We start from the raw sequence: 23,480 nt of genomic DNA on the forward strand, positions 1-23,480 counted from the left end.
GATGTACACGGATTATAAGAGCTGTTAGCAGAATTTCTTCTAATCTGTTGAGCAAGGGGTTCGTTATCCGACGAGGCAAAGTTTTGTTGAGATTCGGTAATTTGAATATCATGATCTGCTTGCGACACATACATTGGAATCTATGTAGTACTGCATTCAATCAATCTTTCAACTGAATCATCTAGTACTGCATTTTCACTGCGCCATGTTGAGGATAGAATATCAGAGTTGTCAATTTCAGTTATTATAAGACATTATAATAAAAAAACTGTTCCTACAAAAAACAGTAACTACCAAAACAGCAGCCATATCTTGTTTTGGCAAATAGAATACATTGATTATATTCAATACTTATTATTTTGCCAGAAGCAGATATGGTACCATATCTTATTTTGGCAAATATGACTTGCTTAATTTCAAACATATCTGAAATTTGTTTCGTTGATTATGAAGTCAGTAGAAGAGATAAGCCATATCTGATTTTGGCAAATAAAAATATAGACATAGAAGAACAAATCTGCATTTAAACCTCAAAACACCAAAATTCGACATATCTGCTTCTGCTAAATAGCCACAGATATGTAATCGAAAATTCGTTGAACAAATTAATTAAAACACTGCCCCACTCATCAGATTCCATAGCAAGCAATACAATCAATTATTTCATACCATGGGTATACTGTGAAAAAGCATTAAGTCAATAATACGAGTTTTAAGATAATCGAGTTTGAAAGTTAGCGTGGTCTTAACTTTTTTTATATATACCTATAAAAGGTCATAATATAGTTATCGATTTCAAATTACAGATCGTTTTATTGGCTACAATTTCTTAATGTGGTACTACAAAATAACCGCAGGTTTGATACTTTTTGGGAAAAAATATGAAGGTAGTAAGTACTTGACTTAGTGCATTTTCGGTGACAAATTAAAGTACAAAATCGAAAACACTGTAATATGGCGACTGTCATATATTTTTTTTCATACAATTTTGCAATACCTATTTACAATGGTTTCAAAAACATATTTTATCAAAAGTATAAAAATCAGAACAGCATTTTTTGTACAAACGAACGCAACCAACAAAAGTTGGAGTTTTAACATTGTGTGATCCGTGTAAATGGACCTTTCAGTAATAAAATTTTAATATTTAAATTACTTATTTTATCATAAATAATAAACTGTTTACATTTTCATATTTGCAAAAATACAATCATGGATAACGCACGTGTTTTTGTGCTATTACCTGAGGCCACATTACGTTTAATGTTTCAATTATTTGTGTTTTATCTTTAGTAGAAACAGCGGTCAAAATGAAAAATTTCACGAGCGATCAACAAATTTGTGAAAATATTAACATAATTAAGTATCTATTTGTATTGTAAGTATATTTTGAAACATATTAATATTTAACGAGACTAAATATCCACTTGGCGAATTGATGCCACATATTCAAATTATATTTATTAGTAATAAGCTAAACTATAAGTTATTTTTTAATTACTGTTCTTTTTTATACACCTATTTTTTTCTTACCGTTCTTTAATACTAGGTAATTGTTTTTTCCTCTTGTCTCATTTTTAACTTCTTTTTCTTCTGTCCTAATGCGATGTTAAATACATGTATTACTGCTCGATTTAAATTATGGTTTCTGTGTCCATTTGTTATTGGATTAGGGACCATCACTTATTCATGTATTTTATAATATTCACCTTAATTGTATAGGTAAATATATATGATTGATTGACCTTATGTGGATGATGAATAGGAACGAGGGTAGTGAAGTTGAAATGACGATATTCAGATAGGGTTGCGTGTGACAATGGAATTATCCACATAAAATTTTTAATGTCGTTATTAATTCAAGGTTTCAAAAGTGACAGATGCACAGTTATACAGATAAACAAATACTGATTGATGAAATAAATGATTAAAGAATGCAATGTAAACAAATGCTGATAATGCGGATTCTTGGAATTTACCTAAGTAATCGATTCTAATGAACGTCTAAAAACGCGTGTCCTTCGTCTTAATTCCCTTCGCGTAATTATACCGCTGTTAACAATGAAAGGTGGCTTTGTTATATTTGTAATATGGCACACAATAGCAGGGGCCTTAGATTATAGAAAAATATAGATAGAGCTATTGCAAGTGTTTGTCCCTCAAAACATGACGAACTTTTTCACGCACTTGCCTCGCTCCCTTCACGCTTCCTCCGCGACCCTTTCTTGGGTTATTCGAAAATATGTGTGAATGTGTACGTGTCGTAGTGTTGCCAGATATTGAATATTTATTCCGATGTTATAATTTTATAAGCGATGTTTATATAAATTATATTATGGCAACACTGGCGTGTTGGCTGCACTCATTGGCTACTCACTAAAATCGGCTTATGCGGAGGGCTTGGCAGGAGCAGTGACCTACTGATGACCACATTTTGCGATTGTTCGGAACATGAACTTTTGAGGACAAGTGTTACAATTATTGTATTTCCCTTTAATCCATCGAAGTCGATATCTATGATTTGAACAAACTTGCTTTCGCAATACAACGTATCATACTTTACTTTGTAGACTTACATTGCATTGTTTTATTAATTTGTAATAACAACAATGGCGTAAGGTTGAAACGATTTTTATGGTCATCAAACCTACAGAACATTATTTCTTAATTTGTATTGTAATTTCTTTATATTTATGTTATTCTTACTCTCTATCTTGTTAGGCTTAACTATACTATAACGTATACGTGGAAACTTTGGTGGTTGCAATAACTTTTCATTATTATATTTTAAATTTTTGTAAACAATAATATGTAACTGTTTGTTTCCTTAATAAGTAAATCATAAAAAATTGATTTTAATTATAACAATGTTGCAATAACGGATATCATACGGCTAGCTTTTGTGCATGTCATGTTAACATTGTAATTCTTTTGACACATGACACTATCGTAAGATCGCATTTCATACGATTAGATTTCTTTTGCTTAATTAAGCCATATACAAGTTTTACATGTTGAATTTATAGTAGGTACTTAAATAAGCTATGAGGGTTCAGAGACTGACCCCTGCAAAAATGTATACAATCTTTACATCTCAATTCGAATACTTAAATAAACTATGATCGGCTTAGAGTCTAACATAACATTAATAAAAGAAAAAAAAACAATAAAAAAACTACTACATACCTATACATAACTATAATAATATTTGTATTCCTCAACTAGATGTTCTGTTCGGGAAAACCCTTGTTTAATAATATTTGTATGAATAAATCCAAGGTGTTGCAAACATTACCTAAATATTTTTTTTCTACAGAGTATTGTTTATTATACCTTCAAAAATCCAAGCATTTCCTAAAATAATTGGTTGTTTTGTACATATGCTAGCGTAACATATTTTTTTTGGGTAAAAAATATACTAAAAAAATGGGCAAAGGTGGATGATTTCACGTTATATTATGTTCGACAGTTTTGGTAGGAAACAAGACATACTTTTAATTTATTTTGTAAATCCAATACTCACAATGACTCAACCAGAAAAAAAGTGTTGATTGAATTCAGCTTAATACAAAGGTGACAAAATCAGATTGCACTAAAAGGGTAGTCGTTCGAGCGAAACCCGACACAGCGACCGTTTAAACATTATAATATGCCCTACTCCCAGGCAGCTGGTCAAAAATGCATATAATCGTACTAACATACATAGATAAGGGGTTTCAACAGTATCAAGCATGTCATGTATTTTAAACATAGGACGATGCGAACGTGCATATGAATATATATTAGATATTTAGGTTATTCACCAACATGACTCATTTCATGTTTTCTAAGACCACCGAGTCGCGAGTAACTAAATGAGCATACCTTGCAATTATAAAGTTTTTCATGAGTATGTGTCACATTATGTTTCTTAAGATCACCGGGTTGCGAGCAACTATAAGGGCATACATTGCATTTATAAGGTTTTTTACCAGTATGCGTCAATTTATGTATATTAAGTCTACTAGATGTCCTGCATCTATATGAACACACAATGCATTTAAAAGGTTTGTCACCAGTATGTGTCATTTTGTGTGTTTTTAGACTACTAGATGTCGAGCATATATATGAACATACATTGCATTTATAAGGTTTTTCACCAGTATGTGTCATTTTATGTGTTTTGAGATGACTGTGTCGTGAGCATCTATATGAACAGACATCACATTTATAAGGTTTTTCACCAGTATGCGTCAATTTATGTAAATAAAGTCTTCTAGATGTCATGCATCTATATGAACATACAATGCATTTAAAAGGTTTTTCACCAGTATGTGTCATTTTGTGCATTTTCAGACTACCAGATGTCGAGCATTTATATGAACATATATTGCAATTGAAAGGTTTTTCACCAGTATGTGTCAATTTATGTGTTTTGAGATGACTGCTTTGCGAGCATCTATATGAACATACACTGCATTTATAAGGTTTTTCGGTTAAATGTGTCATTTTATGTGTATTGAGATGACCAAGTTGCGAGCATCTAAATGAACATACATTGCATTTATAAGGTTTTTCACCAGTGTGTATCATTTTATGTGCTTTGCGAAGTCTAAGTTGCGAGAATACATTGTCTTGACTTTGATCAGCGATCACGTCCGCGTGAACCGTTTTGTGACTTTTTAAAGCATTTTCACATCCAAAAACTGCGTTACAAATGCAGCAAATCAAATTGCGAGTGAAGTGTTTTACCCTTCCCAGAATAAGTCGAAGTTCTTTCGGAGTATTTAGTTTTGAGATTTCATTTTAATATTTGGCTCATCTACCGTCACTTCAGAATACCGTATAATTCTATATTGGATTAGATCAGCTGAGGATTGTTGACTCATATCTGTATCAAGGTGCCTTGTGAAAAAGCCTTTGGTAGAAACCTAGAAAAACCAAAATAATCGGACTCTATTATAAATTCTAAATTAATTTTAACACCATTCCACTTCCACTACATGTAACATCCAAAACCAGATGCATTATACACAGATGCAATAGATGTGGAAAGATTCTAGATGCCTATAGAAATTATTATAATTCGAATGCAAAATTTCAGATTGAACAAAAATATTGACTGATGTGAACAAAATAGATTTACCTGCAACCGTGCGTTGTTTATTTCTAATGTTTCGTATTATGCAAGATTACATACATGAATCAAAAAGGTTCAGAAGTTTCTGAATTTTCACGCGACAATTAGAATATGCAATATTTGTGATTGCTCAATATAACGATAGAAACGTACCTCTTGGTAAAAAAAAAACTAACTACACCGCGCAGTTTCATTTTGAGGTTAACCGATTTTCACAACCTGTCAAATAGTTCCATGAAATGACAGCATCGCGTTTCGCTTACACTTGAAAAATGAAATTGCCGAGACAGTTAGCATGTTTACGTGTAAACAGTTATTATCGCGATAGCTTAAAATACATATTAAGTACTGGTGCAAATAAATCCATGCACGTGTACAGGCGCTAATATTCTGTGACAGCGTATCGTTGAAGAGTGTGCATAGTACCCGAAGATGCCGAAAGGCAAAACGTTAGCGACAAAAATACTTAATCAGAATTATTTATATTTAATTTTTTGAAGCATCCTCGATTCATTACTATGGACAATATTTAAATATAACATATTACGGAATTTCAGATAAACAGAAAATTACTATACCCAGTGGAAACTTTTACTGTCGGTTTCAATATTTCGTGAATTTGCAATATTATTATTAAATACCATTAATTTTTAAATACGCCCACTAGTTTTCACTGATCTTTTGTTTGTATAGTCTAAGAGCCTGTCCACAAGCACTCGCGCGTGACGACTCTCGCGCAACCTGCAAACGCCAGATTCTGGGCAATCGCGGCGTTTACAGCCATTACAAAATGAAATACGATCGCTTGGCGCTCGAACCCGAGACTTTTTATTGCTACTCCCTAATAAATTACGTCACCTAGGTTGAAAAGTGCCGAGAATAGGAATAGAAAGTAATCGCGAAACACAAAATATCATAGGAACCGACCATCACCATCGAGTTATAGTGCTTTTTTCTACACTCGCGTTTCTTTTGTATGCCGATTCAATAATGAATTACATCACCTAATTGTTTCAAACGCGCAAACTACACCGCATCTGGATGGAAGATATTTCTGGTTCTCGAGCGTAAATCGCGATAGGAATCGCGCCATGTGGACAGGCTCTAAGACAGAGATGGGTGAGGGATGCAATCATTTATCCACACTAAAAATACACGCCGCATGCAAGGAGAGCCAAGAATATCTTACTTACTTTAGATATGAATTTTTAACCACTGCACATAACTACATTCGTTAACAACGAACAGCTTTATATTTTATGGCAGGTGAAATATTATAAATAGGAACGACAACTGACTCGATTCGCATGAAATATCATAGGTAGTCTTTCTGTTTTCAAGATATCACAATGGAAACAAAGTTTTATTTTTTGCTTACAAAGAATTTACGAAAGGGTTAACTGTCAAACCGAACTGTTATACTGCGCAAACTTTTTGGCATTAAATAATCAGTATATAGTCCGGCAAATCATGAATACAATGAAGATCGAACAGCGATTCCGAATAGGTAATCTTTTACTTAAGCAACGACGTTCGTTTTTGGCTAAACGGGTTTGTTAATAAGCAAAACTAGCGCATATGGAGTCCAATCTAGAAAAAACCGTACATGCCTGGCTTATGCAGTTTACATGCTGGTGGAATCATCGAACCTTATTTAATAAAAATGAGGCCGGAGCTCGAGTTATCCGTGATCCGAACAAGATGCGGTTTTAACAGGATAAAACTACGTGTCGTACCACATACCTACATTAACTTATTGGAATCAAAATTTGGCAGTTTATTTCATTATATGAACTTCTTAATTTGCCTCCAAAGTGTTGCGATTTGACAAATGAGGAATATTACCTGTGTCGCTAGCTGAAGTCGCTGGTATGCTTTGATAATTCATACATAATTGATACCCTCAAAAGTGGCCCAAATTCGACGGTCTAGAATGCGCTTCGTCAAGGACATCCGCGGTGGCCATACGCGACAAATCATTTTAAAAGGTTAAGCAATGTCGACTGTTTGACAGTACAAGCTAGGTAGGTACCTATGTTCATTAGTTTTAAAACTCAAATACCTACACTTCTAGTTAATGTTATTATACATAATTAAAAGACACTGATCAGCAATCACGTCCATGTGAATCATTTTGTCATATTTTAGAGCATTTCCGCATCCAAAACTGCATTACAAATGTAAAAATCAAATTACGGGAGAAATGTATTACCCTTGTCAGAATAAGTCGAAGTTCCTTAGGAGTATTTGGTTTTAAGATTTTTTCTTTAACATTTTGTAACTGCACCATGCGACCTTGGATTCCATCAAGCGGGGATTGTTGACTCCTATCTGTATCGCGCTGCCTTGTGAAAAATCCCTTGGTAGAAACCTAGAAAACCAAAATTATCATTCTAATAAATTCTAAATTATGTTATCCGTTTTAGATATTTTATCAACGTTTCTGGACGAAGGACGATTTCTGCGTTGCAATGCTGCACATCAAATCACATTACCCTTTGTCATGTTATATTAACTTGCCACACTAAGGAAAACAAGTTTTACGCTGGCAACACGGAGAAGGAGGCAAAAGCAAGATGGCGGCTGGCGACGGAAATGAGTTGCTGTTTTTTGGTGTTGTGATTGGCGAATTTGTACGGAGATAAATTAATAATCGATTAAGGAGACGAGAGGCTGGTGACACGGTGCTTACGTGTGGGGACCTCGAGGCAGGACGGACGTGCCTGGGGGGCCTAAATCGGTCCGCCCGAATTGGAGATGGCTTACCGACGTAAACCTAACGCCCGGACAAAGGCTTGCCGACGTCGGAATTTGGTTCCACCAAGGAGACCTGGATTATCGTAAGCTGTATCGTTCTATTTGTTCCATTATTTATTAATCCCTCTCGCGGGATTGTCAGAGTTTATTTTCTCGTTATTCAGGGTTTGATCCGTTAGCTGCATTTGTTCATTTTTCTAACCTGTAATTTACCTGTCAAACTTATCGACAATATATGACTTATATCTTGAACTCAACTTAAACTTTTATTTCGCTCCTAGACTCCTTAATTTATAGCCTTCTCAGATCTAGGGGCTGGCGCCCACCTTCCAGCATCCGTGCTGGGTATTATACATTGGTTTATCCTTTAGATATTTACGTTCCGGAGAAATGAAATTTGATAACGGCCGTTGGTACTCAAAAAACCCACGACCGGAAGGTAGTAGTCTTTTATACTGGCTAGCCGGCCTTTACATATATCTCCTCTATAAACCTTGACACAAAACCTACGTTACATTTGGCGCCAACAGTGTTTTAGTGGCAGTTTCTTTTATGTTTCTTTTTATCGCTTTTATTACTGCTCACTCTAAACAAGTGCTACGCGTGCGTTATTTCATTTCTCCAGATCATTTGCTTACATTGTTCGGATGATCTATCATCCCATATACCACTCTGGCAATCTCGTTCGATAGGCGATTTTTTGTATGTATTGTATTGTATTTTCGTCTTTTGTGTTGTGCAGTGAAGCCATTCTGTCAGATTTTTTTTTCCGTACATCGATAGAGCGGCCATTTTGAATACCACCGTCTTCACCTGCATGCGTTGCAGGTTGCATAAGCACAGGCGTTACGCAATTACGTTTCGAGGGAAGAATTGTTGCATTATCGGCGGAATAAAGTAATCATTAACTCGCCAGTCGTTCACAAGTATAGACGTTAAAATTTTCTCTCTTCGCCTGAAATAAATTATTTCTTTTTCAAATTATTAACAGTTTATTCGTTATAATTTTTTTTTTACTACTACTCTTTTCGCAACAAAGTTTTATTTATTAAATTCGGAATTTCTTCAAACTTCTTTGGACCTTGTCAGGTTTCTAGCAGCAAGCACGTGGATGGGTGGGAGCTCGTATTCTACAAACTAAAGGTATTTCAAATTGTATAACCATCATCTTATTGTTGCTGCTTCATAAATTTTTTCCATCGCTTGGCTTCCTGTACCTTTGACTTGTTGAGATATCGCTAATCTGGTTTTCCGCCCATGTTTCAGAATACTAAACGGGAATAGTCATGCTGTGAGGGAATTTGTTCAATATTGGCCATGCTGCAAATAACCTGTGGAGAAATGGTTATGCTGCTGTGAATAAAAAGCCAGGAATCACAAAAGGAAGTTCGGCAGGACAAAATTGACAAAAACACGTTATTACAACCCACTTCTGAAACACAAGGAAAACCAGCTCTGCAATCCCTTGGGATAACCACATGGAGACGCAGATCCCCTGGAGAATACTAAAGATATGTACTTTTTACTAAACATGTGATCTTTTTGTAAAAATTTATTGTCCCACGAATATTATTGTCGTCATTTAGTACCAAAAGTAACATATATTTATCTAGTTTATCAAATCATACTCAATTCATTCAAAATTAATTAATCAATTTAAATTCCTTCCTTTTTCTTTCGGACGTTAATTATTTCAAATCAAGCTTAGTAAACTCAATATCTTTTGTTAGAATTTCGTACCCAGGGTGACAGTGCACTAGGAGTCACATGTGTCAGGGATTGTAAAAAGAATTATTTCCAGTTAAACTATCAATCAAAACGAAACTTTGTTGCCAATTTATATGTTTTTGATTTAGATTTGAAGAACTAATATATTGGAAAATTAGTGAAGTCTCTTAATTTTTTAATAGAAATATTTATTGACTATTTTAGATATGTCTGTACATTTATATTTAATTTCTTACTCTGGCGAGTTTTAATTTGTTTTCTTTATTGGCTTCTGTTTTGTGTTTTTTTTATCTATCACGTATGTTGTACGCAATCCACGTTAAATTTTAATCGACAATTATTTATATAATCATTATTTATTTAATCATTTTTTAAAGCATTTTTACACATTTATATGCGAGTATGCGCCCACGAATAATTATTTTTTTGATTCAATGTGGTTTTTTTTTAGTGAATTTTATTGTAACATTTTTATATATTCTGGTTTTGTACTAGTCCACAAAACTATTCATTAAACAACGTGATAGCCGTTTTATCTGTATTGCATTCTAATTCCTATTTGTTTTATCGTTATTTATTGCTGGGTGTTGGTATTGTTTAGTTTTTTTAAATCGTTAGGCGGTTGTGATTACCACTGAGAGGTAAATTTTTTTTCCTCTGTTCATTTCACTCATAGGAGAGATAACAATTAACAAAGTAGGACGGTTCATTTAGGTACTTCGAGATTATATTTCTTTCTTGACCCTTGCTAGAATTTTTTTTTTTACGCCTATTTTTATTAACACACGTTTTAGAAAGCATTATGCAATATATTATAAATAGCAAATTTTTTTTCCCTAAATTTCACTAGTGTTGTTCTGGTATTGCTTCTTGTTGCTTTTGGCAGCGTCATTCCGGATGACGTAATCATTACACTCGAGTGGTTGCCACTCCCTTTTCTATTGTGGTTACAATTGATAACAAGGGGTTTGTAATTGTTCGCCTGCTTGTTATTGACAACCAAATTTCGATTTGGGGGTGACGCTAGCCGAAGGGAATGAGGCATTCCAGTTAGCGTCAGGTACACTACATACACGTCATATAATCACACGACCTTTCGCCAATAACGCTGGACGGCAGCGAACGTCGGATTCTCTGTTTGTTTATAGGTCTCCAACGGATGTTGATATCTTCCGTTCTTCGTTTTCACCCGCGTTAGGTCGACATCTTGCTACTTATTATACCACACACCCTCTTGCACAGCACTCTCTGGGTCAGAGTGAAGAGCGGACACGTTGACACATCACTCACGCAAATTCTGCTGGGCCCATTGTTTGTGTGTAGTGAACAAATAGTTCAGTCTATTCTTTTTTTTCTCTCTTTTCTCATTTAATTCCGCAATTAAATCAAGTTGTGCTTATATATCCTTGTTACTAGGATTTAATTTACTTGCGTGTTTGCAGTTTGTTTTTTAACCTCCTTTTATAACCTGGTAATGTCGAAAAACAACATGGATCTCGACGCTTCGGAGTTGATCAATACTCCGATCGATTTCGAAGAGACATGGAACAAACCGGAATTAGAATTAGCCTTATTAAAAAGAGGGATCACTCCTTCTAAATCATTAGGGGAAATGAGGTTACAAGCCTCGGCCTGGAAGGCAGGTTATGGAGCTAGGTCGACGGTTGGTTCATTCAACGCTAGTAGCACTCCTCAAGTCCTTGTAAATTGCAATGCCACCCCAAAGGAAATAACCCTTAAATCATATAATGTCTCATTCGACGGTACTACCTCAGTACATGAATTTATTACTAGGGTAGAGGAGTTAAGAGTCGGCCGGAAGACGCCTTCGGAGGTAATGGTGGCTTGTTTTCCTGAACTTTTGAAAGGGCTAGCTTTAAAATGGTACAGATATGCAAAGAACACGTTTACAACATGGGAGGACCTTAAACGGGCACTTTACGATAGGTTTGAAGGGGCGGAAGTGATGGATAAATTAAACGCGCTAATAATTACTAGGAAGCAACTTCCCGGGGAGGATGTATATTCTTATATAATGGAAATGAAAGAAATGGCTAGCAGGCTGGGTGACGTCCCAGAAATAAAGCTAGTAAATTTTATCAATAAGGGGGTGCATCACAGCTACAAGAGCGCTTTAGTATCCAGAGGGGTTTATTCATTGGAAGACATCGAAACTAGCTGCCGAGAGATAGATGAAATTGGTATCGGTCCGGCGGTTGGTGGAGATGTCAACCCCATCCAACAATCATCTGTGGCGGCATTAAACTCTCCAGGTACTTCGACGTCAGCCACATCTCCAGCTATTTTACCCCCCGTTTTATCTCAGTCTGCCACCACGTGCAAAAAATGTTTGGACGTAGGCCACCATTACTTTCAATGTCGCAAAATCACGCATCCTATTTGTTTTTACTGTAGAAAATCCAACACCACCGCGCCGCGTTGCCCAGTGTGTAAGGCGGCCGGCACAGGTTTATTCAATGCAATACCTAGCAATAATATAAATACGAGGCCCTCGGCAAAAAACCCGAGGCGTCCCCCTCATACAAACCCACGGTGAATCAAATGGAGGAGGAATGGAGCCACTGGTTGGCGTTCGTTAAATATTTTCATTCATCCGCTAATCTTTCCCCCTTGTCTCGTCCCAGTCAATCCGACGTCAGGCCGTACCTGGGCGTTTCGGTTGGCTCGGAATTACTTTTTGGTCTGTTGGACTCGGGGGCCTCCGTCAGCTGTATCAGCGAGCAGAGGTCACTGAGCCTAATAGAAGCAGGATGTAAAGTATACCCTACGCAACTTATTATAAGGGCATTTGACGGTTCCTGCCAACCTGCGATCGGAGCGCTTCAGGTTCCCATTACTCATGGTAACCTGACGCACAATATATTTTTAACAATCATTCAAAAACTCAATCCAGAGTTGATTTTGGGTATCGACTTCTGGAAGGTATTTAATATCGCGCCGGACGTACTGCAACTTGTCCCACCCCTGTCAGCTCCCTCAGATATTATTCATTCATTAAACTCATTAGAACATGTTTCGCTTGGTATTGATCAATTAAAATCTTTGCAACTTATTAAAGATAAATTTTATTCAATTTCATTCGAAAAATGTGGTTTGGGCAAAACCCATTTAATTTCGCATTGCATCGATACCACTGGCCCTCCGATTAAGCAACGGTATTATCCTTTGTCTCCCGCCAAGCAAATTATAATGGAAAGGGAGCTAGATGATATGTTGGCGATGGGAGTGGTCAGTGCTTCACGCTCTTCTTGGTCTAATCCGGTCATTATCGTCGCAAAGAAGGACGGTACTGGTCGAGTATGCCTGGATTCAAGGAAATTAAATGCAGTAACCAAACCCGATCGATACCCTTTGCCATACATCTCACAAATTCTGGATCATTTACGCGACGCGAAATTCATTTCGTCTATTGATTTATCTAAAGCCTTCTGGCAAATCGAGTTGACTCCGGAGTCTCGGGAAAAGACCGCTTTCGTTGTGCCGAAGCGAGGTCTCTTCGAATATAATCGCATGGCGTTCGGCCTCCGAAATGCGCCAAACGAGCTCCAGCGCTTATCGGATCGCTTATTTGGACCAGAGTTTGAATCGAGAGTATTTTGTTATCTAGACGACGTAATAGTAGTATCAGAAAACTTTGAAGATCACTTAGCCTTATTAAATAAGGTGTTTGATAAATTCAAATCTTCAGGGTTGACGATCAATTTCAAGAAGTCTGAATTTTGCAAGTCGGAATTGAAATATCTCGGCTATATAGTTAACGATAAAGGGTTGCAGTGCGATCCGTTGAAATTGGATTGTGTTAAGAATTTCCCCACTCCAAAAAATGTAAAAGACGTAAAATCATTCATTGGTCTCTGTTCTTACTATAGAAGGTTCATTAACAATTTTTCATCAATAGCGGCTCCTTTAACTCAATTAACTTGTAAACCGAAAGGTGTTTTTAATTTTATCTGGTCGTCCGAAGCTCAATCCGCTTTCGACGCCCTTAAGAATGCCCTTATTACGGCTCCCGTTTTAGCTTGCCCTGATTTTACTAAAGAATTTTCTGTTCATTGTGACGCTTCAGCTTTTGCGATAGGGGCCGTCTTAATGCAAAACTTCCCCGACGGCGAGCACCCGGTGGCATATTTCTCCCGAGCCCTTTCTAAATGTCAGAAGAATTATAGCACTACAGAGCGTGAATTACTTGGCTTAGTTGAATCGATACACTACTTCAGGCAATACCTAGAGGGTAGTCACTTCACCGTAGTAACTGACCACTCCAGCCTGAAGTGGCTTACTACCTTGGATAACCCAAGTGGCCGATTGGCGCGCTGGGCAGCGAGGTTATCCCAACACGACTTCGAGATAAAGCATCGCCCCGGTAAATTACACACGGTTCCGGATGCTTTGTCTCGAATCGAAGTGGCGGCTATTAATACCAACCCAGCGACGTCCGACGATTGGTTCGATATAATTTTCGAAGGATGTAAAAATAACCCCATGAAGTATCCGCGTTTCAAAATTTGTAACAACAAACTTCTTAGATTCAAGACGGGAGAACTTCCTTTCTCGGACACCCATTGGAAGGAATGTGTCAGACCGGAAGATAGATTGGAGCTTATAAAAAATTCTCATGATTCTATTAACTCAGTACACTTAGGTATATTCAAAACATTTAAGAAAATTTCACTTTATTATTATTGGCCAAATTTATTTAGAGACGTCACGAGATATGTCAGTGCTTGCAAAACGTGCAAAGCATACAAACATTCAACCGCAAGTCCTCCTGGATTGATGTCGACTCCAAAGATGGTCGATCGCCCTATGCAGACGCTATCTTTGGATCTTATTGGACCCTTTCCGAAGTCGAGGGACGGTTGCATGTTCGTTTTGTCAGTGGTAGATATATTCAGCAAATTCATTTGGTTGCACCCATTAAAGCGTGCTACATCACTCCCCATTATAAAATTTTTAGAAAAAGAAATCTTCCTTAAATACGGGGTACCCTTTTCAATAATATCAGATAATGGCAAACAATTTGTTTCTAGGGAATTTAAAAAATTTGTTCCTTCATATGGGATTCCCAAAATTTTATATACCGCTTTCTATTCTCCACAAGCTAACACTGTGGAGAGATACAATCAATCTGTTAATACTTCTTTAGCAATTTTAGTCGGCAGAGATCATCGCTTATGGGCAAATTGCCTACCCCATGTGCAAGCGGCTCTGAATTCAACTGTTAATCTTTCCACTAAATTTACTCCCTTTTATCTCATGCATGGCAGGGAAATGATATTAGACGGCCGATATCACTTTCCAAGAGACAGCCCACCCAATGTTAATTTAACTCTTCCGCCTAGCGCTGATCATTCTCAATTTCCGGATATGATTTCAAACTTACCGGAAATTTTTGATATAGTCCAGGAACAATTACTGGAAAACTTTAAAACCAATGCGCAGCGTTATAATCTCAGACGTAAACATGTACAATTCTCACCAGGAGATACGGTGTGGAGGAGAAATTTCGTTCAGTCGAACGCAGCAAGTTACTTCTCACACAAACTCGCACCGCGATTCTTAGAAAACCGCGTTGTCGAGAAAATCTCTCCTACTGTGTACTTGTTAGCTGATATGCAGGGAAAACCTCTCGGTAGATTTCACGTTAAAGATATTTTGAAACAATAGCTACCTTATGAGTAATCTCATTCTGTAGGATAAGCCTTATGCACTTCTGCTAACCACTATGGTGTTTTCTGATACTTCCAGCATATTATAACTATAAATTTGCCAATTATTATTATTCCATTATTATTTTGATTATTCTTGGATTTTAATTCATTCATTTTAAAGTAACTTTCGTTTAGATACATTTAATCATTGGTCACACCTTTTCTTGTTTTGAAAATAAACCTAGTGGTTTCTTTTATTTTTTTGTATTAATTAACTTCTAATTTCAAACGCAGGAGTCACTGTAAATTTAGAATCCTATTAATTAATTATCATTTAATTTTTTTTACCCTGCTATAAATTCCTTTTTATCATTGAAGTTTTTACTTTATTTTAATCTAATGTTCTTTGAAATCTATTGGCATGGTGGTATACCAGTAGAAGAGTACAAATTTCTTTCCTTCTCATTCTTGGTTGGAGGGTATCTCTTGGCTCTGCTAGCCAATCAACTATTATATAAATAGCTATTTGATACATGATTTAATACATATAATATAATTACAACCATGAGATCTATTATGTCACAAACTGATGAATTGTTTCATCTTACCTTATTTTGCTCTATAAAGTTTTTCCACTCCGATCTTATTATTCAATATTATAACTGGTTTATAAATTATTAACTATCATTTATTATTATTATTTGTCTTTGTTTTAAAGGAATTAGAATGCTGTTGTATTTTGTATTGTTATATATACACCCCTAATATTATTTTAGATTTTTGATTTTTTGCTCCTTTTACAAGCTCGAATTTTACAAGAATGAATTAATATTTACAACATATGTTTTACATATATACAATCATATTAATATCAGTTGTTTTCAACGCTCTTATTTTGTAAATGTTGAACCATTATTTATCTTAGTAATTTCATTTCAGCTACTGACTTCTTTCCTGCACATGGCAATACACCCTTGTTCCGGTGAACGTCCATCGCAAAGGTGGTGGTTGCAGACCTTTCGGGAAGGAGGCCTACTCAAATTCATACCACACATCCAGCATCTGGACCTACTTTTGGTAAACAAGCATAGTTCTAAATACTACCATAGAGCCAGGATGAGAGTTACGGTGCCCCCGGAAGGCGCAACCGCTGCCTTGGCGTTTGGAGGGGCCTGTCAGCTTAGCTACATAGTGATATATTTATAATTACAATTATGTACAATTGTCTAATTAAGTACATCGCGCTGGTGATCGTGTGATCTTTATTTATACCAGCTGCCTTTGTACTTGTTTTTGCGTGACGGTTTTGTTTGCTATTTGGTTTTTTATTATTTTATCATATACATTAGAGTTTGGCATTGTTTTCTTATTTTTTTTTATCTTAACTCAATTCGGTTCAGGCTAGATGGATGGTGATCAATGTTTTGTTTTGTCCATCTGCTAGGGATCTGTACCGCTACCAGAACTGAAGGTGATCTGGTAGGGTACCCCTTATTTTTCTCTCTAGCAGTATATTGATTATTAATTATTTGGTAGCGCTGGTCGGAACGGAAGGTGTTTCCGGCTAAGCCTCCACTGGTAACGGAATCCAGCTGCCTGAGATTCCGTTGCTTCTTTTTGGTTGTATGGTGGGAGGTATGGATTCAACGCGATGCTCTACCGAATGCGGACGTTGTTTCCTACCTCGAAACCCGGTCTTACTGGGTTGGTTTTTTTTATGCAGTTTTGTTGGAGAAGGTGCCTGAACCGAAGTGAGAGAAGCCATTCCTTTTGTTTTTTTTATTTCCTATTACAGGAAAGTGGTCGTTATAATACGTGCTCGTTAGCCTTTTAATCAATTTTTTATTTTTTTTGCAACCTTGACTTGAATGTCAAATCAGTTGCGAACCGTGTGGTTCATTTTAATTACATTTAGCTTCCGATGTGATCATGGGTTCCTTGCCTTTGTTCGCTTTCTTGTGGTGCTCCGTAGAATTGTTTTCTTTCTGTATCTGGGAGGTCCGTTTCTGATGGGTTCCGGACTCAGATCTCGCGTACCTGGGGATGGAACAACGCCACCGGAAGTAACGTACGTCACCGGAGGTCTCGGGTTTGGCGGGATTGAGTTAGTCCAGAATCTGCGGCGGAGTATTTTTAAGTAGTTTTAAGTGTGATATATTGTACATAATGTAATATAGTAGAGTAGTTTGAAGCGGAGCCGTATATTCTGGAACGGACGATATTTTGCTACACCATTGAAGACTTTAAATTAGTATACTAAAGTCGTCGATTAATTTTAATTTTACATTTTGTACTAGGAATTTCTTTCTAGCTTAGTTTTCTCCTTGTTCGCGTTATGTTATTTGTTGGAGCGCTGCTTGGAATCCGGATCGTGGCTTGGAGCTCCATCACACGTCATTTGTTTTTTTTTTTTACAGGCTCAACAGAGAAACCACGTCACAGCGATTGGTTATTAACCACGTTGCCAGTTCGGTCGGATTGGTCATCTGCCTAGTATTTTGTAGTCATGTTTTAGTAGTTTTTCCTTAAATATTCGGACGGTGCTTGACGCACAGTATTTATTACTTTCCGACCAACCGGCCCTCACGCAAAACCAAATTGGCAATTATTGTATATGCATTATTATTTTATGATTGAACCAGGTTGGTAGAATGCTCTATTTTTACATACTGTCTCTTTTATACATAAAATGTTGTGGTGATATATAGCTCACCCCAGCGTATATTACTATATTATTATTATCCAATGTGCATTATTAATCTACCAACTATTTATGGTCAATGCTAATAAATGATTTAAAATTTATCCTTTCTTAAAAAATCGATCAAATGAAAATTCATTCAAAGTTATTTAATCAATTTAAATTCATTCCTTTTTCTTTCTAAAATTGCTAAATTTATTTTTTGATGCACGCCTAAGCCTTCAGCTTGAATTATAATTTAAATAATAGGGGTTGTATTTGTCTTTTGTTCTTGTTACTAGTCTCGCTTCAATTTTATGTTTATATTTTATGTATATGTTTGTGTAACATGTTTTGAATATTGAATTCTTATATTTATTTTTCTTTTTGCACGGATCAAACAAAATAACTGTATCTTCATAGTTTATTGAATTAGTAGTGGAACGGAGTAGGTAGGGAAGACCAGTGTCGACTACTAGACCTTTAGGACTAACCCCGGATCGCCTTACTTATGTTTTACTACGCATACGCAACACCCACTCTGCCACTATAATACCAGAGTGCGAATTCCATTTCTGCGCCTTCTTCGACCCTCGACATACCGCTCCTGGCTGCCCATAGTCCATCGCAGGCCGCGAGGCGAAATCCAAACCTGGGTCTGGATTTCTTTTTTCCAACCAAGGGGACAATGTCATGTTATATTAACTTGCCACACTAAGGAAAACAAGTTTTACGCTGGCAACACGGAGAAGGAGGCAAAAGCAAGATGGCGGCTGGCGACGGAAATGAGTTGCTGTTTTTTGGTGTTGTGATTGGCGAATTTGTACGGAGATAAATTAATAATCGATTAAGGAGACGAGAGGCTGGTGACACGGTGCTTACGTGTGGGGACCTCGAGGCAGGACGGACGTGCCTGGGGGGCCTAAATCGGTCCGCCCGAATTGGAGATGGCTTACCGACGTAAACCTAACGCCCGGACAAAGGCTTGCCGACGTCGGAATTTGGTTCCACCAAGGAGACCTGGATTATCGTAAGCTGTATCGTTCCATTTGTTCCATTATTTATTAATCCCTCTCGCGGGATTGTCAGAGTTTATTTTCTCGTTATTCAGGGTTTGATCCGTTAGCTGCATTTGTTCATTTTTCTAACCTGTAATTTACCTGTCAAACTTATCGACAATATATGACTTATATCTTGAACTCAACTTAAACTTTTATTTCGCTCCTAGACTCCTTAATTTATAGCCTTCTCAGATCTAGGGGCTGGCGCCCACCTTCCAGCATCCGTGCTGGGTATTATACATTGGTTTATCCTTTAGATATTTACGTTCCGGAGAAATGAAATTTGATAACGGCCGTTGGTACTCAAAAAACCCACGACCGGAAGGTAGTAGTCTTTTATACTGGCTAGCCGGCCTTTACATATATCTCCTCTATAAACCTTGACACAAAACCTACGTTACACCTTGTCAAAATAAGTCGAAGTTCTTTTGGAGTGTTTAGTTTGAAGATTTCTTCTTTAATGTTTTGTTTATCTATTGTCACTTCCGAATACTGCATCAGTCGATCTTGGATTCCATCAGGCGAGGATTGTTGACTCTTATCTCTATTTTGTTGACTTGTGATAAATCCCTTGGTAGAAACCTAGAAACCAAAATCACTGAAGTCAATCATATAAATTCTAAATTATGTTTTATACTATTCCATGTAAGTTATGTTATTCAACATCATCACGGTCAATGGAGATCGTTAGATACCGAATCATGATCAATGATTTGTTCGTGTTGAAAATTTGGACGACAATGATCTGAACGAGATGTGGTTTCAACAGTATGGCACTACGCGCCGTACAATGACTGCAAGCATCAACTTATTGAAATTTAAATATGAGGAACGTTTTACTTGTGTGACTATTTGTTTATTTCAGCGTAATTAGGTAAGGCAGGTACAGGTGGCAAATCGAATTCGACTTTTTCCAATAGGTATGTTTCTGACGTGTTTCTAAATTAAAAGGATAACTATTTATAATTATTTACTTTTTAATTACCCTATTGAAAGAAAGAGAGACATAATTTCAAAAGCAATGTTGGTGTTAGTACGATAGTACGATGTGGTTAAGAGCCGGGCCACACCGGGCGACTCTGGTCTCGAGACCAGTCGCGTGACTGGTCTCCTCGGGCGATTTACTCGGACGACTTGCCGGCGACAAGAGAGGCAGCCAATAATAAAAATAATATTGAACGTACACGCAAGTATGCAAAAAATACGTTCTCTCCGAGACGTGGCTTCTCGCGACTGATCGCCCAGTGTGGCAGCACTCAATACATAGCTATATGTTTTCATACATCGCTACCAGTCGCCTGACCAGAGAGACCGAACCGAGCGCAAAACGAGATTTTACTGATCGCCCGACTTTATTACTTGCGCGACTACTGGACGACCAGGTGTGGCATGGTCCATATAACTGCATGCAACAGTCTGGTCTCGGCCACTGGTCTCGAGACCAGAGTCGCCCGGTGTGGCTCGGCTCTAAGGCTGTCATACTGTCATTAATGTGAAATTAAGATGTAATCGAGCTTTACACACACGTGAATGCTCATAGACAAATGGTACGGAGGGATCCATTTCCAAACAATACCCATAATAACTCAGAAGGTATTGATATTTTTAATTGAAAGAAAGTAGTCAATGGGACATCATTGTCAATAACCTATCTCCACCCTCGCCATTTATATAGGATATAGTTTGTTATGAAAAAAACGGTGTTAAATAGCAAAATAGCCCATTATTACAGCGTTTGCAATGAAAAATAATATACCCATCGATTTTTTGCACGTACTTAAACACTAAACATATTTTTGTAGTCAGTTTTAGAAAAAAAAATACCCACAGCATAAAATTAAATGTTAAACATATTCGGATATGTTTCTCAGTAGAATGCATAATACAACAATTATTTATGCCAATAACCTACCTGGTCGATTGCTATATTATGACCATTGATATACTACGGGATGAATCATATGCTTCTTAAAATGACGCTCGATTTTCAGCGACTCGGCCAGTGTACTGTTTTAATATCAGCGAACTTAACTCGATATAAGCTCACTTAATATTTGTCTCGAAAACGACCTGGCAATAATTATGAGTAAGCCCGATCTAGCTTGCATCTTACTCTAACTAATAGTCAGCGCATGACGACTTGCTCTGTCCGCTCAGACATGAATTTTTGGTAGCTTGCAAGCTTTGGGTTTCACTATTCCAAAAACGCAAATTTAGTTTTACAGCCAGGGCAATACGGGTGAAATTCGGGAATCCATGTTAACGGTCTTAACGCATTATACCTACAAGGAAATATTATAAGACGATATTCGTAATATCTTCTTTTGTGGTACATTTTTAAAATGACACTTGTATGGGAACTCCTCATCTAATAGTACCTATATCACTGTATATGACATATTTAAAGCAAAGATGCCAAGAATGTCACTTAACACTAATTAAACGTGTTTCGTGTTATCGGTTGTTATTAGTGTTTATATTGTGTGCACACCGCTTGCGAACAAAAATATGCGAAGGAAATGGATAAGCTGAACATCCGACAGCTTTCATATTCCGACAAAGAAAAATTATGTTGAGTAACTAATGATTACATTATAATATACGAATACGAAATACTACTAGCAAATACGTCGTATTATATTATCTACATTTGTCAACAGACGTGGTCCTGTGCGAAAGATATTAGCCTTTCATTCGGTGATAACAGTTTGATTCCTGGTACGGTATGATGCATTATTGTGATATTTTCTCAAAGTATGGATAGGTTTTTGATCGTTTCACTTCTACTATTACATTAATGTTTCACTACACTATTGTCATTTAAACTCATGGCATGTTGTAGTGTCAATTAAGAGTATAATAATATATTAGGTAGGTAACCTTGAAGTATATTCATGCTTTCTTTTAAAAACTGAATGCGCATTTGTTAACACAATTGTGAATACTTTCGCCTTAACAAAATATGAATCTACTTACCTCTTTTAAGGGGATACTTTTGATGTCATCGATATTTTCCTGTTTGACTGTCACGTCAAATCGACCTTTGCTCTTGAAGTGATTTAGGTCAATCGATTGGTATGCACCGTCGCTGATGTCCTCCGCCGTTTCGTCAGATATTTCATCGATTATTTCAGTTTTTACTTCCATTGTATACGGTATTTGATATCAAAACTGTCAATAGCTTCACGACCACGTGTGCGCTGAATTATTATAGGTTAATATACAATGGCATAGACTAAAATGGCTTCTACAAATCTACCATAGACATCAGGAGAGTGTTGCCATGTATTTTTTCGAATTATTTATAGTACGCAGTACAAGAAATTATAGTAGTTCACGGTATTTCGGATAAAATTATAGTACTTACGAGCTGTAATCGTTGTTTGATAAACAGTTCGTTTGTTTAATATTATACCTTTCAATTATTACGTCAAAAAAGAATTTAATAATTTACAAGAAGAACATAAACATTATTGTAGGTTACGTGGTCGCTTGTTTGACACATTCGTAGGTTTTTTAATGTTTTGTAAAAACTAAACCATATTAATTATTATTCCTGATCGCTGATATATTTTTGCATACACAATAAAAACACAGGATATTAGTTTTAATAACTAAACTTAAAATTACACCTGGAATTATCAATATTAATTAATTAGGAGGCACAATAATTTATTATTGATACATAAATCCAAGGTTTCTTATCTGTGTCAGATTGGTCTACATAAAATAATTTTATGTAGACAAAAATAATACAAAGCGACAATCATTGTCGCTTTGTATCCATGTTTGCGTATAGAATAAATGTACCTACCTATCGGAGTGGTTTTTTCTCTTTTGGATAATAGTTATCGCAATTTAGATAATAATAATACTAGGTACCTACTTACTAATAATTATTAAACATCTATATTTTTTTTGTGATTTTACCGAGGCTTTGACTGCGACTCGCTGTCATAATCGCCTCTTCGCTTCTAGAAGGGGATCCATCGATCAGGTCCTCACTCCTATTCTGTTAAATAACTTTACAATTATTTTGCCTAGCTCTTCCGTCTTACCCACCGCCAGAACACCTTTCAATTCGTCGACATTCTCATAGATATCCGCAATTCGCAGCTGTACTCTGTGAAGTTCATAATTTAGGGCATTGTAGTGCTATATGTACAATGTCCTCTAAAACATGACATCTTACCTTCCCTAATAGCCCTTTGCTCTTTCCATTTTGATTGCATACAAACGAAATACCTAATGATAAATTAATATTATTATGGTATGGTAGGTATTGGTAAAAATGTTTGTTAGTCGGTACCAACCTACTTTCTGATATTTCTCATTAGTTAACTACAATTAATCCCCAGTGTTTAGTATTGGCAATTAATAATCATATTGAATTTCAATTCAATTCAATTTTTTTTTATTCGAACATTAAAAATAATAAATTCAAGACGATCACAACATGACAT

At 36.5% G+C, this 23,480-nt stretch overlaps 2 protein-coding genes across 2 annotated transcripts in view; both read right to left on the reverse strand.

Moving 5' to 3' along the window:
- The window catches only part of LOC147077451 (uncharacterized), a 460,029-nt gene that overhangs the window by 137,668 nt on the left and 298,881 nt on the right, over positions 1-23,480 (reverse strand). The gene's annotated exons all lie outside the window — the stretch shown is intronic.
- On the reverse strand, positions 4,004-22,222 carry LOC147077453 (uncharacterized). Its single transcript, XM_085941697.1, has 3 exons — positions 21,994-22,222; positions 7,332-7,490; positions 4,004-4,018 (listed from the first exon to the last, which is right to left on the reverse strand). Exons 1-3 carry the CDS (start codon positions 22,162-22,164, stop codon positions 4,004-4,006), a joined length of 345 nt encoding a protein of 114 aa, XP_085797823.1. The 5' UTR covers positions 22,165-22,222.

The sequence above is a fragment of the Rhyacophila brunnea genome, unplaced genomic scaffold (assembly GCF_057557595.1).
Source record: "Rhyacophila brunnea isolate RB1 unplaced genomic scaffold, BYU_Rbru_1.0 scaffold_13, whole genome shotgun sequence".
NCBI classification, from domain to species: domain Eukaryota; kingdom Metazoa; phylum Arthropoda; class Insecta; order Trichoptera; family Rhyacophilidae; genus Rhyacophila; species Rhyacophila brunnea.